Source organism: Anser brachyrhynchus (genome assembly GCF_964034855.1).
Source record: "Anser brachyrhynchus genome assembly, chromosome: 12".
NCBI lineage: Eukaryota > Metazoa > Chordata > Aves > Anseriformes > Anatidae > Anser > Anser brachyrhynchus.
In genome coordinates, this window is record NC_137707.1 from 5,128,740 (window position 1) to 5,149,561 (window position 20,822).

The 20,822-nt window shown below is 44.1% G+C and overlaps 1 protein-coding gene across 5 annotated transcripts in view; it reads right to left on the reverse strand.

Annotated features, from left to right (window-relative positions):
- Window positions 1-20,822, reverse strand: part of CMIP (c-Maf inducing protein) — a 128,791-nt gene that overhangs the window by 46,541 nt on the left and 61,428 nt on the right. For all 5 annotated transcript variants that reach the window (XM_080552462.1, XM_080552461.1, XM_080552465.1 and 2 more), the window contains 2 exons: window positions 12,307-12,432; window positions 2,856-2,906 (listed from right to left, as the gene is read on the reverse strand). In XM_080552462.1, coding sequence (XP_080408588.1) covers window positions 2,856-2,906; window positions 12,307-12,432 — 177 coding nt within the window. The remainder of the gene's footprint in view (window positions 1-2,855; window positions 2,907-12,306; window positions 12,433-20,822) is intronic.

Here is a 20,822-nt window from a genome sequence, read left to right on the forward strand (position 1 = left end):
GAATTCCCACAGCGTGTTAATCCTTAAAACTGCGCCACATAAAAGCTCTCACAGACCTCAGCACCTTCGTACAAGGCCAAAGGATACCCAGTAAGTGCCCAAACCGAAGGAGCTTCCCCAGATGTTTAACAATACAACAATTCACTAGAGCCAGCCATTTTCCTGGTAGCTCAGACAACAGGCAGGCCACAACCGAGTCCAACAGCTTGAAGCATAGGAAAAGGAGGCAGAAAGGTATAAACAGAGCCCAGATCTGCTCCCACAGCTGTACTGCACGTATTCCTGTTTTAAGATCAAGGAGGCTGAGGCTAATCCCCACTGCTGGGAATCAGTTTGCTGGCTCTCAGTTTGCCGGCTATCAGTTTGCCATCTGCAAAAAGGGGCTGGGGAAGCGAAGTTCTCCTGCTCCATCCACATGCAGAGCCTCGTATGGGGAGGCTCTGGGTTCAGCTGGACCCCCCAGACACTTCCACCCCAGGAATACAAACAACAGCAAGCTCGTCTCCGTGGAGTAGCTGTTCTCCCCCGAGTAACTACTTCAGCTATCTGCACCACTTTGCATCTGTGCTCCGCATCCCCGCAGAAATGTTTTGACCTATTATTTGCAAGACCACTGGACAAATATATCATTCATCAGCACAACCACCCAATTATAATACAGCTGCGGCGATCGCGCTGCCAGCTGGTGCTTTGTGTAAATGACCCATTCCAGAAGAATAGACTTCGTGGGGTTTTGTGGGTTCCCTCACTAACTGCTTAATCATCAAACCATGCAAATTTCGGAGCAAGATGAACATCGGCACCTGGCTGTTAAAGTCACAGGCTGCAGTGCTAGGGAAGTGGTAAAAGCTTCAGCAGGGTACACCGTGCTCCTCCGGTCTCTAGAGATATACTGCTTGTCCTGCCTCTTAGTTCTGGTGTGGTTTCACTCAAACCTGCCAAATATCCTCCAAAGCAAAGAGCAGAAAGTTACCAGGTGTTCTTCCTCTCTGCTAAGCAATAAAACCCATCAAAACTACCTCCGTGTTAGCAAAGAGGAATTTGTTAGTGTAAAGTACCTGGGCAGTGACTAAACCCTGCCACTGTTCTTATGGGAAAAAGCTACTTGCTATTCTTGGTAAAGGGAAGGCCTTTCGAATCAAGATAATGTTTCACTTGTTTTTCAAAAGCCAACTTAATGGGGGTGGGGAGGGAAGCAAGGAAGCAAAAAATAAAATCCACTTTGCAACAAGTTAAATTACTCAGAGTTTCCCAAAATGAGAGGCTTGGTCAGAAGCGTTGGAAAGTTTAAGAAATACTCCTTTAAAAACAACTCCCACAGAGCAAAGCTCCCTCTCCATGACCGAAAGGCATGTGAGCAAGCCAGGTCATTCTGCCCAGGCTTTTTCTTCATCGTTAAATTGATGGGGTGGGAGGGGGTGGGACCAGGTTGCATCTTTATACTCTCTTCACATTTTTCAGAGCTGCATCTCCAGCCCCGATCTTGGCCTCACTGCAGGAGGGAAGTGGGCACATGCCACCAGCACGGTGTTGCCTCAAACATCCTGCCCAGGGACTAGGTTCTGCCTTTCTCTGATCGTCCTCGCCTGCCAGCGCAGGAGGGAATTAACAGCCAGACGGAGATAGTGTCTCTGCATGCTTTAAGCTTCAATGCCTCTTTGTTATCCTCAGGAGTTGCGAAGAAATCAAGGCCAGCTAGGCATTGTGTTAATGAGACTGTCAAGAGGCCAAAATAAAGTGCCACACCAGGACCCTGCCTTCTGCTATCAGCACCGCTGTCCCACGCTGATTTGGGCAGCCGGGGGAACAGGCTGGAGAATATGCCAGTGGTCTGGAAAAGGAGATGTCGACACTTGGCTCCTACTGATAAGAACCTGGACCCACTCGGCACACAATGCTGCCAGCCGCTGGTGGCTATACAAAGCCCACAAACCCTGCGGTTTTGTCACACAACTATTTTCCAACAGCAGTGCTATCAGAAACACCTACGGCCAAACCAGTTTGGTGGGAGGGACTTGCTTATATTTTCACATGCGGTTGCTGTCAGCAGGCTGAAATCTTGATAAGCTACGCAGCCAACCTGGCTGGCTTTACTGAAACCCTGCCGAAGAGAAATCCCGAGCTGCAAAGCCGCCGTTTTGTTTCACACCACCAGGCAGAGGACAACCGCACTCAGCATCTGGCCCAAACTTATTTCCAACTGCATCTCGGATCCATACGGATTCCATCCAAAGGTCAGCAGCTACAGTTTGTGATGAGGAATGTTCTGCTTTGGAGACACAATGTTGTCACTGTGATCCGCTTCCCCTGCCCAGAGCAAGCGGTCCACTGTTCCCACTGAATGCAAGAAGGGGCTCGAAATCTTTGAAATGGACACTGCCTTTAAATCCAAATCATTCAAAGCATGGACACAGACTGATGCTACTTACAGTAAGTGACTCTGAAAGACACTCTTTCTCCATAGTTTCAGCAAAAAAAAAGAAAAAAAGAAAAAGAAAAGCAACCCAAGTATCCCAAGAGCCCAGAACATGTGATTGGGCTGCAGTCATTCCATAATGCACTGCACTTCACGGTACAAACCCCCAAACCATCCAATCTCTGTACTGCTTCTATATGAATTCACTTGCTATCTGCTTTTTTTGAAATCATCAGATGTTAATAACAATAGGCTACGTAACAAGTGAATGAGTCCAGTCCACTTCATTCACTATATGAACATGTTGGAACCGCACAAACGTTCTGATTTAGGGTTTGTGGAAGCAAAGAGCCATTCGGGGCTCTCACAATGGAGGAACAGGGAATGTTAAAAAGTAGTATAAGAGACATACAAGTAAACTGTAAAGTGCAGGACTTACCTTCCACTGCAAAGAATGGAACCACTGATCCCTCAGGTAACTGTTTGCAGCCTGTAATAAAAAAAGTTGCAAATAGAATCATTAGTTTCTATCAGTGTTTCAGACCAGTGAGCCAAAACTAAGCAAGTCACCCATGTGTGCCCTAAAAGCGGCAAGGCTGCACTCGCTGTATTCTTCGAACTTTATGACCTTGGCTAACTTCAACCCCAGCCTCACCAGAGTGAGGGCAACTCTTCGCTCAGAGCTACAATTTGACATTACAACCGATTTATTTTCATGGGAAGCAATGACACAGAGACCTTGCTGCAGATGTAAAATACTGAACCAAAACCCTACAAAACATGAACCTCCTAGGAAATGGTGTCCAGCCCAAAGACTGTGAAAAATCCTCACTGATTTCAATCAGGGTTTGATCAGATCTTTGATGGCTGTAGGACATTTGCTTTTCCCATTAATCGCAGCAAGCAGGGCAAGAAGATGGGCTGACATTTCACTCAGAGGGGTGGTTTTTTTCCATGCGCCAGCCTCCCTTGTCCTGTTCCTCAGCTGGCCACAAGGCAATTCAAATAACGCCGCGGCTCCGTCAGCGATATTAAAACAGAAGGAAAAGCACAGCACAGACGTGCACATACATGCACGGACCGCAGCAACTGCATAAATGTTGCAATAACTGCTCCCAGGGATCTCCCCTTTTTGTCCGTATTAAGCAGAGCTGCCAGAAATTCTCAGTGTGGAGCCAGGTTCGTAGCCAATGAAGGAATAGTTCAGCGCTCCCAAAGGTCAAAAGGCTCGGTATCAAAAAATATAAAAGCATCCACAGTGACGTAAATACGCATGCCTTAACAAGGTGACATAAGTTTGAAATATTTGAGTGGGTAGAGATGCCCTTTGGCTTTTCCAGCTCTATCTCGTCCCTGCCAGTTTTACTCACGATGCAAAATGTTTTACACAATCAGTGAAAATTATAGGATAGCCCATCTAGCCACATTAAAAAACGGTGAGGTTTCTTCACTAGAGAAAAAACCACTCGTTTCCTGCAAATTAAAGCATCCCTTCAACAATTTTTACTCTCCAACACCTTTTTAGATAAGTATGCACTGAATTTCACTTCCTGGCAAAGTTCACTGATAACGTCAAGAATACTCGAAGTAAAAATATTGCATGCAGTCCAAAACTGTGTTTAATCTCAGGGTCAGATACTCATCTCACAGAGAAACAAATTTGGACTGATTTCTCTGAACTAAATGGAGTAAATGCTCTTTTGCATATGTATTACGTGTTGTTTGGTTTTATACAGAGATGAGAATCAACTGCTCCTCTAGCAGATCTCTAGGCAATAAAGCAGAATAAATCTATCACAAAAAGTCTTGACTGACCACAACGTTTATCAGAAACAAACTTTCCATCTCAAAAAGTACGCTGGCTTATCAGAATATGAATTTGCTACAAACTGAAATAAAAAACATTATTTCCTTCCTTTTTTATGCAATGGAAAATTTTACAAACATTTAACACTTAGAGTGGGGTTCTTTGGGATATTTTGGTTTGCCAATATTTAACAATTTTCTTTCTGCTATTTACCTAGTATTTTGTATACACATGTATGTTAAAATATGTAAGGCAGACCTTTTACCTATGTATGCTAAAGAACTGAATTTCATTTAATATTGTTTATACTGTATTTTAATATAATACGAAGGTCAAAAAGAAGTTGACACAATAGGACATGAAGAACATTTTTGCCATAATTAAAAAGGCAGAAAGTAAATATGCTTAGGTACTTTCTTTCTCCACCTCTCTCTTCCTGCTCCCCCTCCCTTCCCCTCCCTTCCTCTCTCTCTCAAAAACATTTCATGGAGGGGAACAAAAACTCTAGCAGTGCTTTTTGGATAAATATTCCTGTAGAAGTGAGTGCTCACGATGACTCTAGCTGGAGTTTCATATCTTGTTACTCATGGGAAAAACCTCTGCCAGTGCACAGGGAAAAGACCAGAAGCAGAAGTGGCTGCTGCTGAAGGACAAGACTGTCAGTAGGAACAATCGTCAGTGCCAGTAAAACTCAAAAACTGCAGCAGCTGATATTTGGAGTACTCTATCAGGAACTTCAAGTCCATTAACAACTTTGTCAGAAGAATATATGGAGATATTTTTAAACACAGTAACCAAAGTGGGGCCATAAGCCCACAAGCCTGAACATCCAGTCACTTGCCTTTTAAGAAGGGCTGAAAATATTTGTAGGCTTGAGCCCATATATTATGCAACAGCACCATTAACAAGTTACACATCCATTACTTTCTTAGAAAAAAAAATCATATGCAGATTGAGCATACAGGAGCTATGCTAACCTACTACGACGCTGATATTTAAGTTGATAAAACCCAAAATATTCTAGGGATATGAAGTACTTCTCTCAAACATGCAAAACACCAACCTGACTTAATCTCTGGTCTGATCATAACGTGGCTTGAGCCAACATCCACATGAGGCTAAAGAAAGAGCAAGCACTACAGCACTACGTGGGAACTGCTGAGAACCATTAGTAACTGTCCTGTTTTTGTGATGTCAGCAACTACAGGTTGTAAGAACTCCACAAATAAATAGCAAATACTACATATAGATAGATTTTGCAGCCAACTGGAGCCTTACATAAATTGGATGACAGAAACTATTAATGAGGACAACAGCGTCAGGCAGAGGTAGAGACATCAGGGGACTGCAAATACTGGAGGAGAAAACAAAGAAAGAATGATACAAAAGGCAAAAACAAACCAGCAAAGACTTGTTTCACTTGAAAGCAGTGACCTACAAAAAGCATTTAAGAAGTAAAATTAGCAAAGTGAGGCCGCTCCAAGCACAGGACCAAGCACTGTCTATGCACAGACAGTTGGCTACTGGAAAGGAGAAGGAATCAAGAAAACTTGCACCTGGATCTAGGTTGTGAGCTTGAATGCTCTAAAGCTAGAACCTGTCTGAGCTCAAGCTTTCTTTCAAGATCACTTCCAAGAAAAACGAAGACAAAGAAGACCAAGTGAACGCAAAACTGGGAAAACAAACCTTCAGGGAATCCCCACGCTTCTATTAGCGATCAGGAGCCAGCGGTAAGAAGAACGTAGAAAGCCAGCGGTCATTTCAGCAGCTCCCCACACAGTGTTCAGCGCAGATAGGCTGGGCTCGCGTAACCGGGGCACGGTTATCTCAGGGGAGCTGCCTGCCAGCGGCTCTCCCCCTGGCCGGCAGCAGAGGCTAATCCTGCCAGCGCACCCTTCCGCCCGCTAACCCCGGCCAGCTGCAAAACCACAGCCGTCTGCAGGAAGCACCGGCCCTTGGCAGAGGCCAAGAAGCATCCCGCGTTCCTCCCTCTCATCATCCAGGCTTGCACTGAGAAAGGCAGCCCTCAGAAGCATTTCTTTCTTATGGGAAGAAGGGGGGAGTTTTGCAGCTGGGGTGACAGACGCCCAGCCGCCTGCCTCCATGGCCGCCCCGATGTACTCAGGGCACTGCACGTTTCTGAGGTTTGGGGCAACCAGCACCGAAGTTACACTTTGTAACCGTGGAGGGAACTGCAATCCACTGACAGGAGCTGCCCACACATTTATGGTCTGGTCTGATGTGTGCTCCTGGAGGCCAGCACCTCCACACCACCACCTGCCTCTGCGTACTGCAGCTGAGGGCTTAGCCAGTACAACAAAGAGGAGAGAAAGAGACACAAAAGACCTTCAGAGTGTTTTTTTTTCCCATTTAATTAAGTTTTTCTTACTCTCAGCCTTGCCCGCAGAGCACACCGGGTTCTCCACCACCACCTCCGACAGCTCCAAAGCCCTGCAAGTGCTCCGCCTGCCGCTGCCCCCGGCAGTCAGCGATGAAGCTAGGAAATGTCCGACGTGCTTCATCCCCATCTATCTGCATAACCACCACTTCGGGCCCCTGGGGGTTCGCCGTGTTCAGCCCCAGCTGTGCTACAAATTCTGCTCCCAGGCAGAAGGGCTTTAGCAGGTATGGCACAAGGTTTGGGGCTTTTTGCGCAATCAGGGCCTCCCGTTGTTTTCACAACGCAGGAGAAAAGCACTTTAGAGAACAGGGAAGTGTGGCAGTAACAGCTGTAGAAGACGCAGGAAGATTAGAACTTGTTGTAGCTTATTTCTTTGTTACTCCAATGAGCAGGAAGAATAGCTGCTTGAAGAATGCCTGCTGTAGGTGGTACTTCTGTGCGGTTCAGGGTTTGGTTTGGTTTTGCTTTTAAAGATGCCTTGACCCTGGTACTGTGTTCTGAGGGACGTTATATCCGAATCTGGGGATGCAAATATTCCCTCAGAAAGGAAAAGCCAACCAGGGTCATCTACAGTACCAACTTTACTCACAGGATTCATTTCAACAGTTTCAAAAGGACTGCTCACAGGAGGAAAACTGTACAAGAGATTAAATGCCTGCATATACACAGCTTCGGTCAACGTCAGTGTAAAGTAATGTACAAATACACAGCAAGGGAATTATTTTTTTCTGCACCCAAACTACTTCATTTCTTAGCCAAGAGTAGGAAGACGGTTTGTCATTAAAAAACAGTGAATTTCTAAAAACTAGTGGTTTTTTTTCCTAGGAAAAATAGGAAATCCAACACTTGTTGCATGCCAGTATCACAGCTAACATAAATATTCACGGCTCCACTGATACCAACATGCCTACAGCAACCAGCAACTACAGAAAATTTGTCATTTTCATCACACCATGCGTGCCATGCCACCGAGTTTCTCTAACAGTAAGCTAGCAGCTCAGCATCCCTCGTTACTGCCATGTACGTCACTCAGAAGAATACAAGAACAGGCTTGTCCACGTGGAAAAAATTCCCAGATTTCTCCTTACACCAGCATCTTTCACACATGGGATTCTGCCATCTGAAAAGATGTTGCAATAAGTGGGATTTAAAGATCCCGATTCTGCTTTTAACTCTTCCTGGGTTTACTACGTGTTTCTCTCTCTTTCCCTTGCTTCCTCTCTGGTCAGCAGAAAGTGGTTTTGTTTTGCTTTCCTCCAGCTGATACCCATTACGGGGGCTCCTTCCCAGATTTGCTGCTTGTGAAATTACACTCTGATTTTTCCCAATTACCTTCGATAGGTTATTCCAGCTATTTTACTATGAGTAGCAGAATGCCCTTCAGCAACATGCACGCAGCACCCTAAACGCACATCGTGCTTTACAAACTCAAAGCAGGAAGACAACAGCACAAAGAGGCCGGTCTATTACTGATACTGAGGAGCTCACACTTCTTCAAAGGCTAAATTTAGTTTATATTTCCCTGGCCTATAGAGCTCGTGTCCAGCGAAACAGCTCCAGCAACACCGCCTCTTGCACCTGCTAGCCTAACTGCAGGAAAGGAAGAAGAAAAAATCCACAAGAGCTGAGTGCTTCGCATCGGAAGGACCAGGGACTGGATCAGCTGGCGAGAGGCAGGAGAACATCGCGCTGCATCGCACACGGAGATGGCTTCTCCATGCGATCCCAGCCCAGATGAAGCCCTTTGCTGCCTGAGAACCAAATAATCCTCCTCTGAAACCCAGGTAGCTGCATCCTGTTATCATGATCGGATTTCCTAAGAGGAGCTGCATCACCTCCGGCACTTTGTCAGTTCTCATGTGTTAAAATAGGCTGGGATGGGTCAGTGCTGCTATGGGAGGACATTAGGATGATGTAAGGAAAGGTAATGGCACTCTTCCTTCTCTGACTCATCCCTGTGCAGTAACAAGCCAGAAATAGACCTTGGTGACAGCAGACGGGGGGGATGAGAGCTTGAACATGGACTTGAACTCTCTCGTGGCATTTATCACGCGTGGCACAGACAAACACACGGAGGATGTCCTAACACGACGCGCCGACATCCCCTTACGGGACTGCTGGGAGCAAATTTCCATTCTAAGGGAAATTCCCGTTGTCCAAAGTTTTCTTCTGCTTCAAATCAGTGAAAAAGAAATGAAATTTTAAACTTTTCTGCAAAATGAAAGATCTGGAAAACCTGTAATTCATTAACCACTACAATGCTTCATTTTATGTCAAACCATGTCAATAGTATCCCATGGTTTTAAAGAATTCAGAAAAATAGCACATACAAAAACAAATAAAACTGAAAGTAATCAGAAATATAAATTGGGGGGAAAGTCAAAAGAGTTCATTTGAACATTTTCTTGTATTTAAAACTCATTTAGATCGACTCTTTGGGGGTGGGGGAGGAGAACAAAACCACAAACAGATTTCACCACAAGTGCACTTCAGAAGAAACATTATTGGGAACGTGTTTTGGACTAGTTTTACTTGTTCCGCTATCACACGCTTCCTGATAGCAGAGTCTGACATTACACCAGAGCGTGCTGCTGCTTAGACTAGCACGGCAGAATGATTTTATAGAAGATTTGAAGTCCCGATTTCTCATGAATATATTGAAGTCTCTTGGAAATCTGAAAATAACTGAAGCATGCAAGGGCTAATTTCTCAGCATCTCAGTTTCCCAGTACCTCAGTGAATAAATCTTTTGGATACTTAAGAGTATTTGTCACATATAACAGAGAATTTCTGCTGAACGCAGTTACTAGGTAAATCCATTTCTTGCATCTTGATTTCTTAAGTATACTTAACTTTCGGTAAACTTTTGGATCTGTGAATACACATTACAGCCGTATATGGGGAATCTATTTTTATACTTCCTCTGATCTGGCCACATTTGATGAATCCAGACAGTACTAGGGACTAAATCATACTAAAAACATTTTCAATGTTTGTATTTTCAATTATGTTGAAATACCCATAGAGTTATACTGTAATGCGATCCAGTCTGCACAGACGGTCAACAGTAAACAGAAGAACAGCTCATTCCGTTTATCAGTTCCTAGGAGGTTACACAAAGACACCAAGCTTTTAGAAGAAAATACCAAAACATCCACACTAAGATGCTAATTTCTTACAAATGTAATTATTTGTGGGTTTTGTCTGTTTGTTTTAAAGAAACACGTGGCAGGCTGCTCCAGATTCAGCTGTGCATGCCCTACCAAATTCCCTTTAAACTCAGCAGGGAGCTGTGGGTTCAAGTTATTTTCTTTCCTATGAAGGAGGCCAGTAGAGGCAGCCACCAGAAGCTACAGCACAAAGACTTAAAAACCGAATTTTGAAAGTCAGATGCAACTATTCTAGCTGTTGAAACAGACAGAAACATAATCGCTAGCACCGCTAAGCAAATTTATGGAAAAGCAGAGTCAAAATTATCTCAAGAAGAAATCACAATCATCCACCTTGACAAATGAGTTTCTCTCTAATTAATTCAATTAATGGATTAGGCAAGGAAGATTTCATCAATAATGAAGACCCTAATCTAGCTGTTGGGAAACCGTGGTTTGTCTGCCTGCCTTCCCTGGTGTCACGCACTGGAGAGGCTTTTCAAACCACAGAATCAGGACTCTGGTGGACTTGCAGCAGCCTGTCTGACATTCAGACTCCCTATGCTCCCTGGAAACGCCTAAAATCAGTAAGACATTTTGAGCCACAGAAATGCGCTAGGTGCCAAGCACAGGCATGTGCATATGCATTGTGTGCAACAGGCCACGCATCTGTGCTCCAAGGACATGTGAAAAAATGCACAACTGCTACCTATGCACCAGCAGAGCCCATGTCCATGAGGTTACATGTCCTCAGGTCGTCCCAAACTTACTTGAGCTGCACTGGGGGAATGGCTGCAGCCTCCATCTGCAGGGCTGCAAAACGCCAGATTACATCAGTGAGGTAAATGAAAAGGAGCTCCAGAAATATACTCCGCAAAGGATGTGGCCATGAATATTTCCACATACACCTCTACCCATTCCTGAGTGACGGTGTATTTGCTGTGTTGAAAATCACCAAAACCTCATGATATTTTTATGACATTCCAAAGCTGTTCCAAACCCCAAGCACAGGAACCACGTGAAGGGCTGAAGTCAGGTTCTGTGCTCTCTGAGCCACTGGTAAACAGCTCTGCACACAAATGTGCCCATCAGCCTGTCTGAAATGAAGGCAAAGGAGAGCTGGAGTAATAATAGCACGACCCAGTCTTCCTCGTATTGGTTTCCCAACTCAGAGACAATTTTGTTTCATGCTCCTACAGACATCTGTGCTATGCAGAACACAGGTCAGCTCAGCACCTAGCCCCAGGCTGCTAAATGATGCCACTCGGGTTATTTCCTCATTAACTGCAGATCCAGCCAGTTCAGAAGAGCTTTGTCGAAGCCCTCCCTGGATACAGATGGTGCCATGTGCTCTGTGGCCCTATAGGGCCTCCTGCCACCCATTCACCGATGAAAAATAATGAAATGCTGGCCTATGTACCATGGTTCTCGCAGACAAACCATCCAGTAGACATGGTCATCACAGTCATTGACTATGCTATCACGTATCATTCATTGCATTCCCATTTTTTTAACCCATTGAACTATATTTCCTGCAAAAGTGGTACAGTGAAAGTGTCCACACCCAAACACCCAAGATCCATTACGATCAATCTTTTGAAGTTGTTCAGAGCTTTCCAAGAAAAATATCCTATGCAATTTTTCATGAGTTACCACAGTTTAAACTGATCTTTCCTTCACAGTTTCTGCAGGAATCGCTCACCCAGTCTGTCCACAATCCCAGTTATGCAAAGTGCATATACACAACCATAACTGTATTCAACTGACAAAAAAACAAATTCCCAAAGGATAACAGCTATCAGTTTGTCTTTGTGACAATGTTGAGAACCCTATATGAGCTAAGCTGGAGTCAATTTAGTCTTTTTCAAGTTACGAATGGGGGCAATCAGCTGGGTTTTCAGTTATTTTTCTTTTCCTACTCCAAACTAGCTTCAGAGGTCAGGACTGTGGAGTGTACTTCTGTCACTAATGACCTACAAAGTCCCACAAAGCCTCACAAGTGGATGAAGAAATCTGGAATAGTGTAAACGCAGCGTCTTCTGTTGGAAAACAGCACTTAGAGAACTACCAGATGTAGACACCCATACAAATATACACCCTCAATTGAAACCTTTCAGTGAAGGCCAGATATCTTTTAAAAAATACCTGTTAGTTCCAGTGCCAGCTATGGTTTTCCTGTACAAATTGGAGGATGATCTTTTTGATTTGTTTCACTCAGGAATAAATGTATAAATAGACTTGTTCCAGGCCCAAATTAATGCGCCTTTCCACAGAGCACTATTTTGATGCATAAAACCATCAAGAGGATTAAATCATTGTGCCCCACAGTTCTCGTTCTGACTGTCAAGCAACCTGGAGAGTTTCAGAGGTATCACTCTGAGCAAATTTGCTGGCAGGTAGATAACTTGACAGCACTAAGTTCTCTGCCTTTTCTGAGTCCAGCTAATTAGGACTAGATTTCCTGAACAGAAAATAAAAATTCAAGGAGATTCATAGTTAGAAAATGAGATTTGTAGTTCTGTGTTTACTGTACCTGCAGTAAGACAGTACCCCCCGGGATTGTGAGCTGTAAACAGTACTTAGGGGCGTTCTCCCAGGACAGCAGTTGAACATCTTCAATAGCACTGTAGGAAATGGAGTTTTCCATGTACCCAGTTGGCTGCAGAAAAACAAGAGAGAGGAAAAAAATGTTTACTTAGTCATCAGAAGTTTCACAATTTCAAAGTAAGAACAGCACTATCAAAATTACTCTTGATGTTGAAAGTATCTGCAATATATCTAATTGTAGAACAAAATACCCACACTAGCAATTCAGCAGCGAGATCAGTCCAGCCACTGTCATCCAACTTGTTTGTGTGTTAAGAACACCCACATAAAAACAAACCCAGGCCAGACACAGGTGCATGAAACACCAAAATGCCAAACTGAATTTGTTTTGGATCCAAAATCAATGAAACCTAATTTCAAGTTGAGCTGAGCTATGAAGGTGCCTGGCCATACGCTTGCAATCAATGTGAAAAGAAGCGTCTCAATCCTACAGACAGAACAGAAGTATACTGTATTTAGGTGGCTTTATTCCGCATTCTCCTTCATCTCTCTGGCTGCCCTCACCTCTTAAACTCGTAAGCAGAAGCAGAGCAACCGGACCTACTCATCGCAGCCCATACACAAGTACCAGTCTCCTGCAGAGACTGCTGATGGCCAGTTTCAAGCGAAAGTTACAATTAAAACATAAATAACTAACTGCGCATTGCAATTACATGTACAACGTAAATTGATAGTAGCAAAGAAACCAAGCTAAACACGAAACTCCTCATTAGCATCCCCGTAACTCGCAGGCATTACAGAAGTACAATTATATCTGAAGTGGAGATAAGCTGAAATAACACATATACACGAGCAAACATAAAATTATGTCCTAAACATGAATAAATACACAGATACAGGTGTGTACCTATTGAGAATGCATATATACACTATACTTTATGCAAGCCTTCATGTATTTGAAGTAGCTGCAGTATTTAACAGACGTCACTTATTTTGCTGTGCTATCGTGTAAGCCAACCGATCGGTATTGCTGTGGCAGAGTAACTGTTTTTCTCTACAAACGCTGATTAATCCCACCACGTGGATAAGCCCTCGCGTTGGCCACATCTTGAGAGAGAATGGAGCTCATTACGCTTGTGAATAATTTTCTTACCATTACTGGTTTGCATCTAACTGAAACTTCTCAAACTTACTCCCACTGTGCTCAGTACATAAGTTATTTTTAGCTGCCAGTCTTGAAATAAAGAAAGCAAGGGAGGAACCACATCTACTTCGGGGCAAACAGGGCCACCTCCGAACATCACAACACGGGATTCCTGGGGGCGAGTGTGAAATAAGCAAATGGCATTTGGAAGGTCTCTGCTTTTTATTGGTACGGCTTTCTTCCATAAGTTAAGTGGGTGGTGCATCTGGAAGTCCTACCTTTACGTTACACACTTCATGTGTGTCCCTAAGGGCGTAAGGAGCATCGGCCTAAACGCAACGGGGCCCTGTCATGCGGCCTTGATGCTTCAAAGAGCCGGTCGCCTTTTCAGCCAGAATATTCAGCAAGCCTACGAACTACAGGAAGGTTTATTTTACACGAGGCCTCGCTGAAAACAAATTTCAGTGTCTCCTTAACGAAACCCTTGTTATGCAGGAAGCATGATAAACTTCTGCTTATTCATTTACCCACAATATTGTTCTACACTAGTGACTGGAATCCCAGTGGCTTAATGCTGATACTGTACGTCACGCATTGCCTACTGGAGAGTAATTATCTTGTTCTCACAGGAAGCCGAAGGCCCAGGATCCTTCGGTAATAAGCATTACAACACTCAGGGAAAAATATGAAAACAGCCAGCATAAAATCTAGTATGCTCGGGAGGCACAGTTATCAAAAACATGCTCTGAAAGACTGGAGAGGGGAGAAATCCAGGACTAGTAAATGCAAATATAAAATTAAGTGAATCAAAGCAATTTAAATGTCTCTCTCAGGAAGGTGCTGACTGCCCTTAATACCCTCCATTAACTTCAAAGAGGACGTGAAGAACTCTCACAGGACCTGTTCCCAAGAGAAGCCTCCTCTACACCTTAAAGTGTCCATTCAAACAACTGCGAAGACAACCGATCCCGTTCAACTGCAGCTCTTACAAATGACTTCATCCCACACATAAATTCTGCATAAACTTTTCTTTAAGGAGAAGGGAGTAACACTGAGCTCTGCAGTCTGCAAAGGATGAGAAGACTGCCTAACCTATAAGGTGAATTATAGAGGTGGCTAATTCCTCCAGATGAAAGCGTTAGGCCACTGGGGTGGTTTACACAGCACTCTGTACGATCCCACCTCCAAACTTTCTACCCAGCCACACCTCACACAAAGCCTCACTACAATCGTTGCCCATCCTATTCAAAAACCCAACAGCCCAAACCTCCTTTAATCCCCGTAAGCACTGCCATATGCATTGTTTCTGTTTACCTTTCAAACACCACGCTCTAGAAAGTGAGGTATTTTCAGAGCCGGTGTTTTTGGAGTTAAAACACGCTATAGACAGTTTCACCTCTGTTTTGCAACAGAAAGTCTAGAGCTAACGATTTGTTACTGCACGGAGCTCCTGAAACGGTGCTTGGAGATGCTGTTGAACACAGAGGATCACTCTCCCACATTAGGGCCGTGCAGAAATGCCCTAAAAGAGAAACCGAAATAGGACAGGAGGCCTCCCAGCACTGCCAGGGGCTCAGCTGAGATGCTCGGTGCAGAGACCAGTGCAGCAGCTCCATGGAGGCCAGCCCCAATGTCGGTGTCCTTTCCCTAATCCCTGGGCACACACAGATGCAGGACAGTGGTGTTCCCTCATTGTGTTTTCACAAGACCAAGCACGGTTCAGCCGTTTATCAGGAAATGTCCCGAGGTAAAACCACAGCCTGAGTCACTGGTTCCTCTTAAAACACAGGCGATTTTGACATTCAGGTATGTGAATGTCAATCACCGTGAATCATTGTGGTTGATAAATAAGCACTGCAAGCCTCGAAGCCTCTCATTTTCCAGCAGGTCTTGCTTGCACAACCCCCCAGAAGCTGCATCCTCACCCACAGCTCGCTCCATGGGGAATTCAACTCATACATGCAAGACCAGAAATGCGTATTCACACATTTGAGAATACCTAAAAAAGAAGTGAGACCGACCCTCGGTGGATCACCATGAAGCATCTGGCATCCATCCTGGTTTTATGCAACATCCTCACCTCCGTGCGCCTGCTTTGCCTCTGCCCGTACAAATACTTGTTTGGCTGTGGTGTCAGGCCGATCAGGGCACTGATCCTGCTTTTGCCAAAATACCTTTTATCTGGTTCAGTCCCATTTGTAACATGAAACAGAAACTGGCACATTAACATAACGTAGGAGACAGCACATCATGGGGCAGGGAACGAGCAGTGAGGACCAGAGTATTGCAGTCTAATTATTGGCATGAGACATTTCACAGTCCAAAACCACAGCATCTTTGAGGAGTAATATATCACACTCAGTTGAAAACGCCTTTAGTCAAGAAAATAATAATTCTTAATATTATAGCTGTCATTTTTGAAGGGAGATTTATATTTCTTGGCAAAGCCTGAAATCTATCACATGAGGCAAGATAATGCACTCTTCTCATTCACTCTACAAAATTAATCCTGACTTAGGAAACTTTGGCCTGAGAATCTACGTGTGTCGGTTTACAGATTTACAGTCACAGCTTTAACTTCTGGCTAACTATTTGCTGTTGAAAATGCTCTGGAAAACTGTAAGAGACTCATAAATGAAAAAGAAATGTATTACAACAAACAAAAACCCTAAGTCAAGGAAACATTTTCTCTTCACATTAGCCTTTAGCCTGCTAACGAAATATGCAACTTTTCCGTTGGGAAATCAGGTATGTTTTAAACTCAGTGAGAACTTTGCCTTTTTTTCAGTTCCGCAAAGATTTATTAATCATACAGCTTTGAAACAGATTGGGTCCAGAATAGCCACACACCAAAACCTACTATAAATCAAATCGTGGGGGAATCCAGCACTCCCAAAACTGGAAGAACATTTAGGCTCGTGTAAGGCTAGTTTTCTCTTAGCATTTCTGGGAAAAGTCAGCAGCAGAAGACTGCTCAATAATGCAAAAATCTGCCCACTTGTTTCCATGGGAAATTCTAAAAGGGAAAGAATAAACATGACGTCCATTGTTAATATGAGGCTTGTAGGCACTTACTCATATAATAATGTACTAAACCTTCAGCTGCATATTTTCCAAAGAAAGCATCTAGAAAAGATGAATTCTACAAATATAGATGGTTATTTGCATTAAAACATATTTGGACTGACAACTCCCACCGACATAACAACAATAAAGAATGATTTTCCCAATTAAATACTCTAGCTGGTGGGAGGAAATGGGGCTGTTCCAGCCCCTTGCTCTTCCACTCTCAGGTGCTTATTTCTCTCTTGGCTGCTTTTAGGAAGAAGCATGTTGCTGTGTCCCAGGACAATGAGCACACTGTACTGCATATAAGTTTGCCATACCCAAACAAGACTAGGTCTTGAACAACATGTAGGAAGAGTTGATTGCTCTCAAAACTTTGATGAGGGTGGAGACTCTTCAGTCTGCACAGTGAAGGGTAATGGACTCTGAAACTGCTGAAAACAATGGATGACTTGAAATAAATCTCTGTTAAGAGACATCCACGGCTCCAGAGAACACCCCTGCAAATGTAGCTATTTCAGATAAGAGTAATTAACATCTTTGTTCATTAACTATATAACCTATCCGAAGACATTTATCAAGTTAAGCAATTAGTAGTACTACGCCACAATATGCAGCACAGTACGATTTGTCTCACTCTTGATTTGGAAGAATTTACTGCCATGTACACTTGTCAGAATGACTTGCAAGAACTAAAAGTCACTGTTAACCTCGTGAAGATGAATGTAATAGGAAAACAGAAAGGCTACCAGCGGTGAGACACCCAGCTAGCTCTGTCCCAAAGCTGCACAAAGGAATTTTGGAGCTTCCTTGGAACAACTTTCTTACCTACCATACTTCCCTGCCCCCTGGCCTGCCTCCATCATCACCATTCCCCTTCTAGCCTCACTGACAAGCTGGAGGTTTCATGTGTTACACCATAAAAAGAAATCTCGCTTGTTCCACGCATCGGGAGTAGGAACGCACTGGGGACAAGGGTGGCCAATCCAGGGACGCCTGTGGAAGGGGCCTCTCCTTGGGGTGAATCTCCATTCTTTCTGCTTGGAGTCCCTTTTTTCCCTACCTGTCTAAAAGCGCAGTAGGGATGCTTGTTGGGGTTTTGGATGGTTGGTTTTGGAGCTTTTTCATGCATGGAAACCCATGTGAACACAGTGGTCCAAACCCTCAGGGCGCAGTGGTCCAAATCCTCTACCCATCTATGTCAGCTGAAGCCAAGGGTACAACTAGCGCAAAATTAATTACAGGAGGAAGAGGAAGGGTTCTTCCTACCACGTTTATTTTTGTGTGGGTGACTGTGTGTATAAACACCCATGCGTGTATGTGTGTGTGTAAATGTACACACATACACCTGTCTTTTGTATAGCTACAGAGATAATAAAACACAGTAAAAACACATCCTATCTGTGTTTCTCTGGACAAAAACACAGCAGGAATTGTCATATATCCACTGCAAACTAGCTCAGTGTTAGTGATAACATTTAACTGAGAGAGGCCACATCCTCAACTGAGCCGATCACCCAAAAGACTTCAGTGGAACTTCACGGATTTATACCAGCTGGGAAGCTGAGTCACAAATTCAACAGAAATTCAACCAAATCAAGCTTTGCAGCTATTTTTTTTTGCAGCTTCTTTCCTCTAAATATTTAAGACAACCGGGACCGAAGGCTGTTGCATTAATTAACCTTACAAAACTTATAAAAATGTAAGAGCTGCCAGGAAGAAACAGATTATCCCAGGCTGTGCAGAAAAAAAAACCAAATAAATTCCAATCTGCAGTGGGTCTGCAGTCTCCATCTTATGGAGCTACAGAAAATGGACAGGACAGAACTGCTCATTTTAGAGCTGAGAAGAAAAAATAAAAATGGTGTTGTCCATGCTAAGATATATGATCAAGAAAATCACAGAAATCAGAGCAGCTGGCAAAGGGAAGAACTTCAAATTAATTCAGATCTGAAGCAAGTTTAAAGTACAGAACAGAAGTTCATCATTAAGAAGGGAAAATAAGGTCATATTATGGGATATGTACCATGACAGGTGAGTCAAACAAGCAGGAAAAAAGCATTAATTATGTTAACTGAAATGCATATGGAGTTTTTTTAATGAGAAGATTCTTCTCTTTTACTGTCAAAACCAGCTGAAGAACCACTTTTAAGTGCTCAGTTTATTTTACCAACAGAACTATTTGAATTTCTGGGAGGAAAATAAGACGTGTACCTTGAAGACTTTCTGAAGACACCCATCATCACGATGGCCCTAGCCAAGAGTCCATAACAAAAATCAACCGTTTGTCTTTGTGGCAAGCTTAGCATGGCAAAGGGAACACCACCGACACTTCTAGTAATACTGAATGCTTCTTATTTTCGGTGCTGGAGTCTGAAAATCTCTCAGTGTCCTGCTAAGAGGGATGAGAGCCTGCTGTAAGCCGCACCTGACCCATTGTGGGGCTGGAGGCTGACCGCAGCTTGTCACCGGGATGGCCAGATCCTGGCACGGCTGCCCCAGGCCAGTGAGCAGGAGCCGTGTTTGATGCAACCTCCCAGGCTCAGCAGGACTTTGACAGTCATGAGCTGGACTCGCTGGCCACGTGGAGCACCTCTGTTCTCCAGGCATGTGCTGCAGCCTCCAAAGCCCCGCTGGCTTCAGTGGGGGCAGAGCAGTTTGCAGCTCAGAGAAGGCTCAGAGAGGGCACAGTGACAAAAAGGGATTGCTCATCACCTAGGAATGTATTCCTATATTGCACAGGCTGCCTGGACTGCATTTCTGAAATGCTTTGCAGTTACATAGTATCCCCAATCAAAGGAAAGCAAAGCACTAATAACTGCAAATATTAGCCTCGCAGTGAACTTCGGAAAATTGAGAAGAGGAATCATTATCCCCCGCTTACCAACGTGGAAGAAAATCTCCGCTAAGGTTGCAGCTGCACCATGTTCTCGATCATGCCCTAGGTGACATGAGAACTCTGCAATGTGGGAAAAGAGCTCAGACTTCCTGAGTCCGACCATGTGAACCGGCTCTGAAGGCATCCTCCTCCTTCTCCTCCTCCAAAATTGCACAACCGACCCGTGAGAAGCGCCGTTCTTTAACAGGATCACATTTGCTAACCCTCAGCATTAATCACAGCTATTTCACCCTCCTGAGGAGGAAACGCTCAGCAATTTTGACAGGATGGATGGGTTCTTTTTCTACCTTCCTTGAAATTGCTTCAGGGAGGAGGGGACAGGACCAGCCACCACGCGGCAGGGACGTACCTTTCCAGAGTTGCATGGACTTATTGCAGAAGACTGTACGCACACGTTCTTCTGCAGAACAAATGTTAGAGAAATATGGGAAAATCCCTGATTTTTGCCCAGAACACGAAGCATCTAGTGACTGCTAAGCAGATCTTTGCTAAGTCACCATAGCAACTATGATGTGACAGAAAACAAAACTGCATCCACAAACTGCTCTCAAGTCAAGGCTGCTCTCTGTTCTTAGTTCTCTTTCAAGAAGTCAGCCTTGTCACACGCTATGAAACGTTCCAAACGCTGACAAACCGGAGAGAGGAAAAGCACTGGGTGTAAGGATTTCAGGCCAAGCCAGCCATGATCGGTGCTAAACAAAAACGCCACCTTTTGATGATTGTTTTAACCAGAGACAGCCCTGAGAGCTGGAAATGAAAGTTCATCAGCTGATTTCAAACACAAAGTTGGTCCCTGGGAAAAAAATCAGTCTGTTAGGTAACTGGAAACGTGGCCATACTGACCTGTACTATGAACAGAAAATCTCTGCTCAGTTGTGTTTTTCAGAACTGGCCTCACCGTTCAGAAATCACCGGTCTAGGTAACGGCAGTCGCACGTTTCTGTTGCATATTGTGCTTGCACACACAGTGGTTTTTGCTTTTGGTTTGCAGATCTCCAAGGGCCTGTTGTTCATTATCTCTACTAGGTCAACAAAAGGTGAAGAAGGAAACCACATCTGCTATCAGCAGGGTCACGTCCGCTGCGCAAGGATCTGCACCTCCCATGGAAAATTTTAGCTGAAAACTGGAAAGGCCTCAGGCAGCTGCAAGGGAAGCAAGGCACTCGTCTGTATTGCCTGCAAGTACAAGGTCCAACCTGGAAGGTGTTCCCAGTCTGAAACGCTCAACTGGTGGAGAAGGTGAGTTACCAGGATCCCACACCCCATCAGAAATGGGGAATTTGACTCCTGGGCTCTGCCGTCCTGACAGCTCTCACCACCATCCTAGTGCACATCCTAGCTCATTTATTACTAAATTTTTTTTACAAGACCTAGAAATTAAACCTTTGCAAAA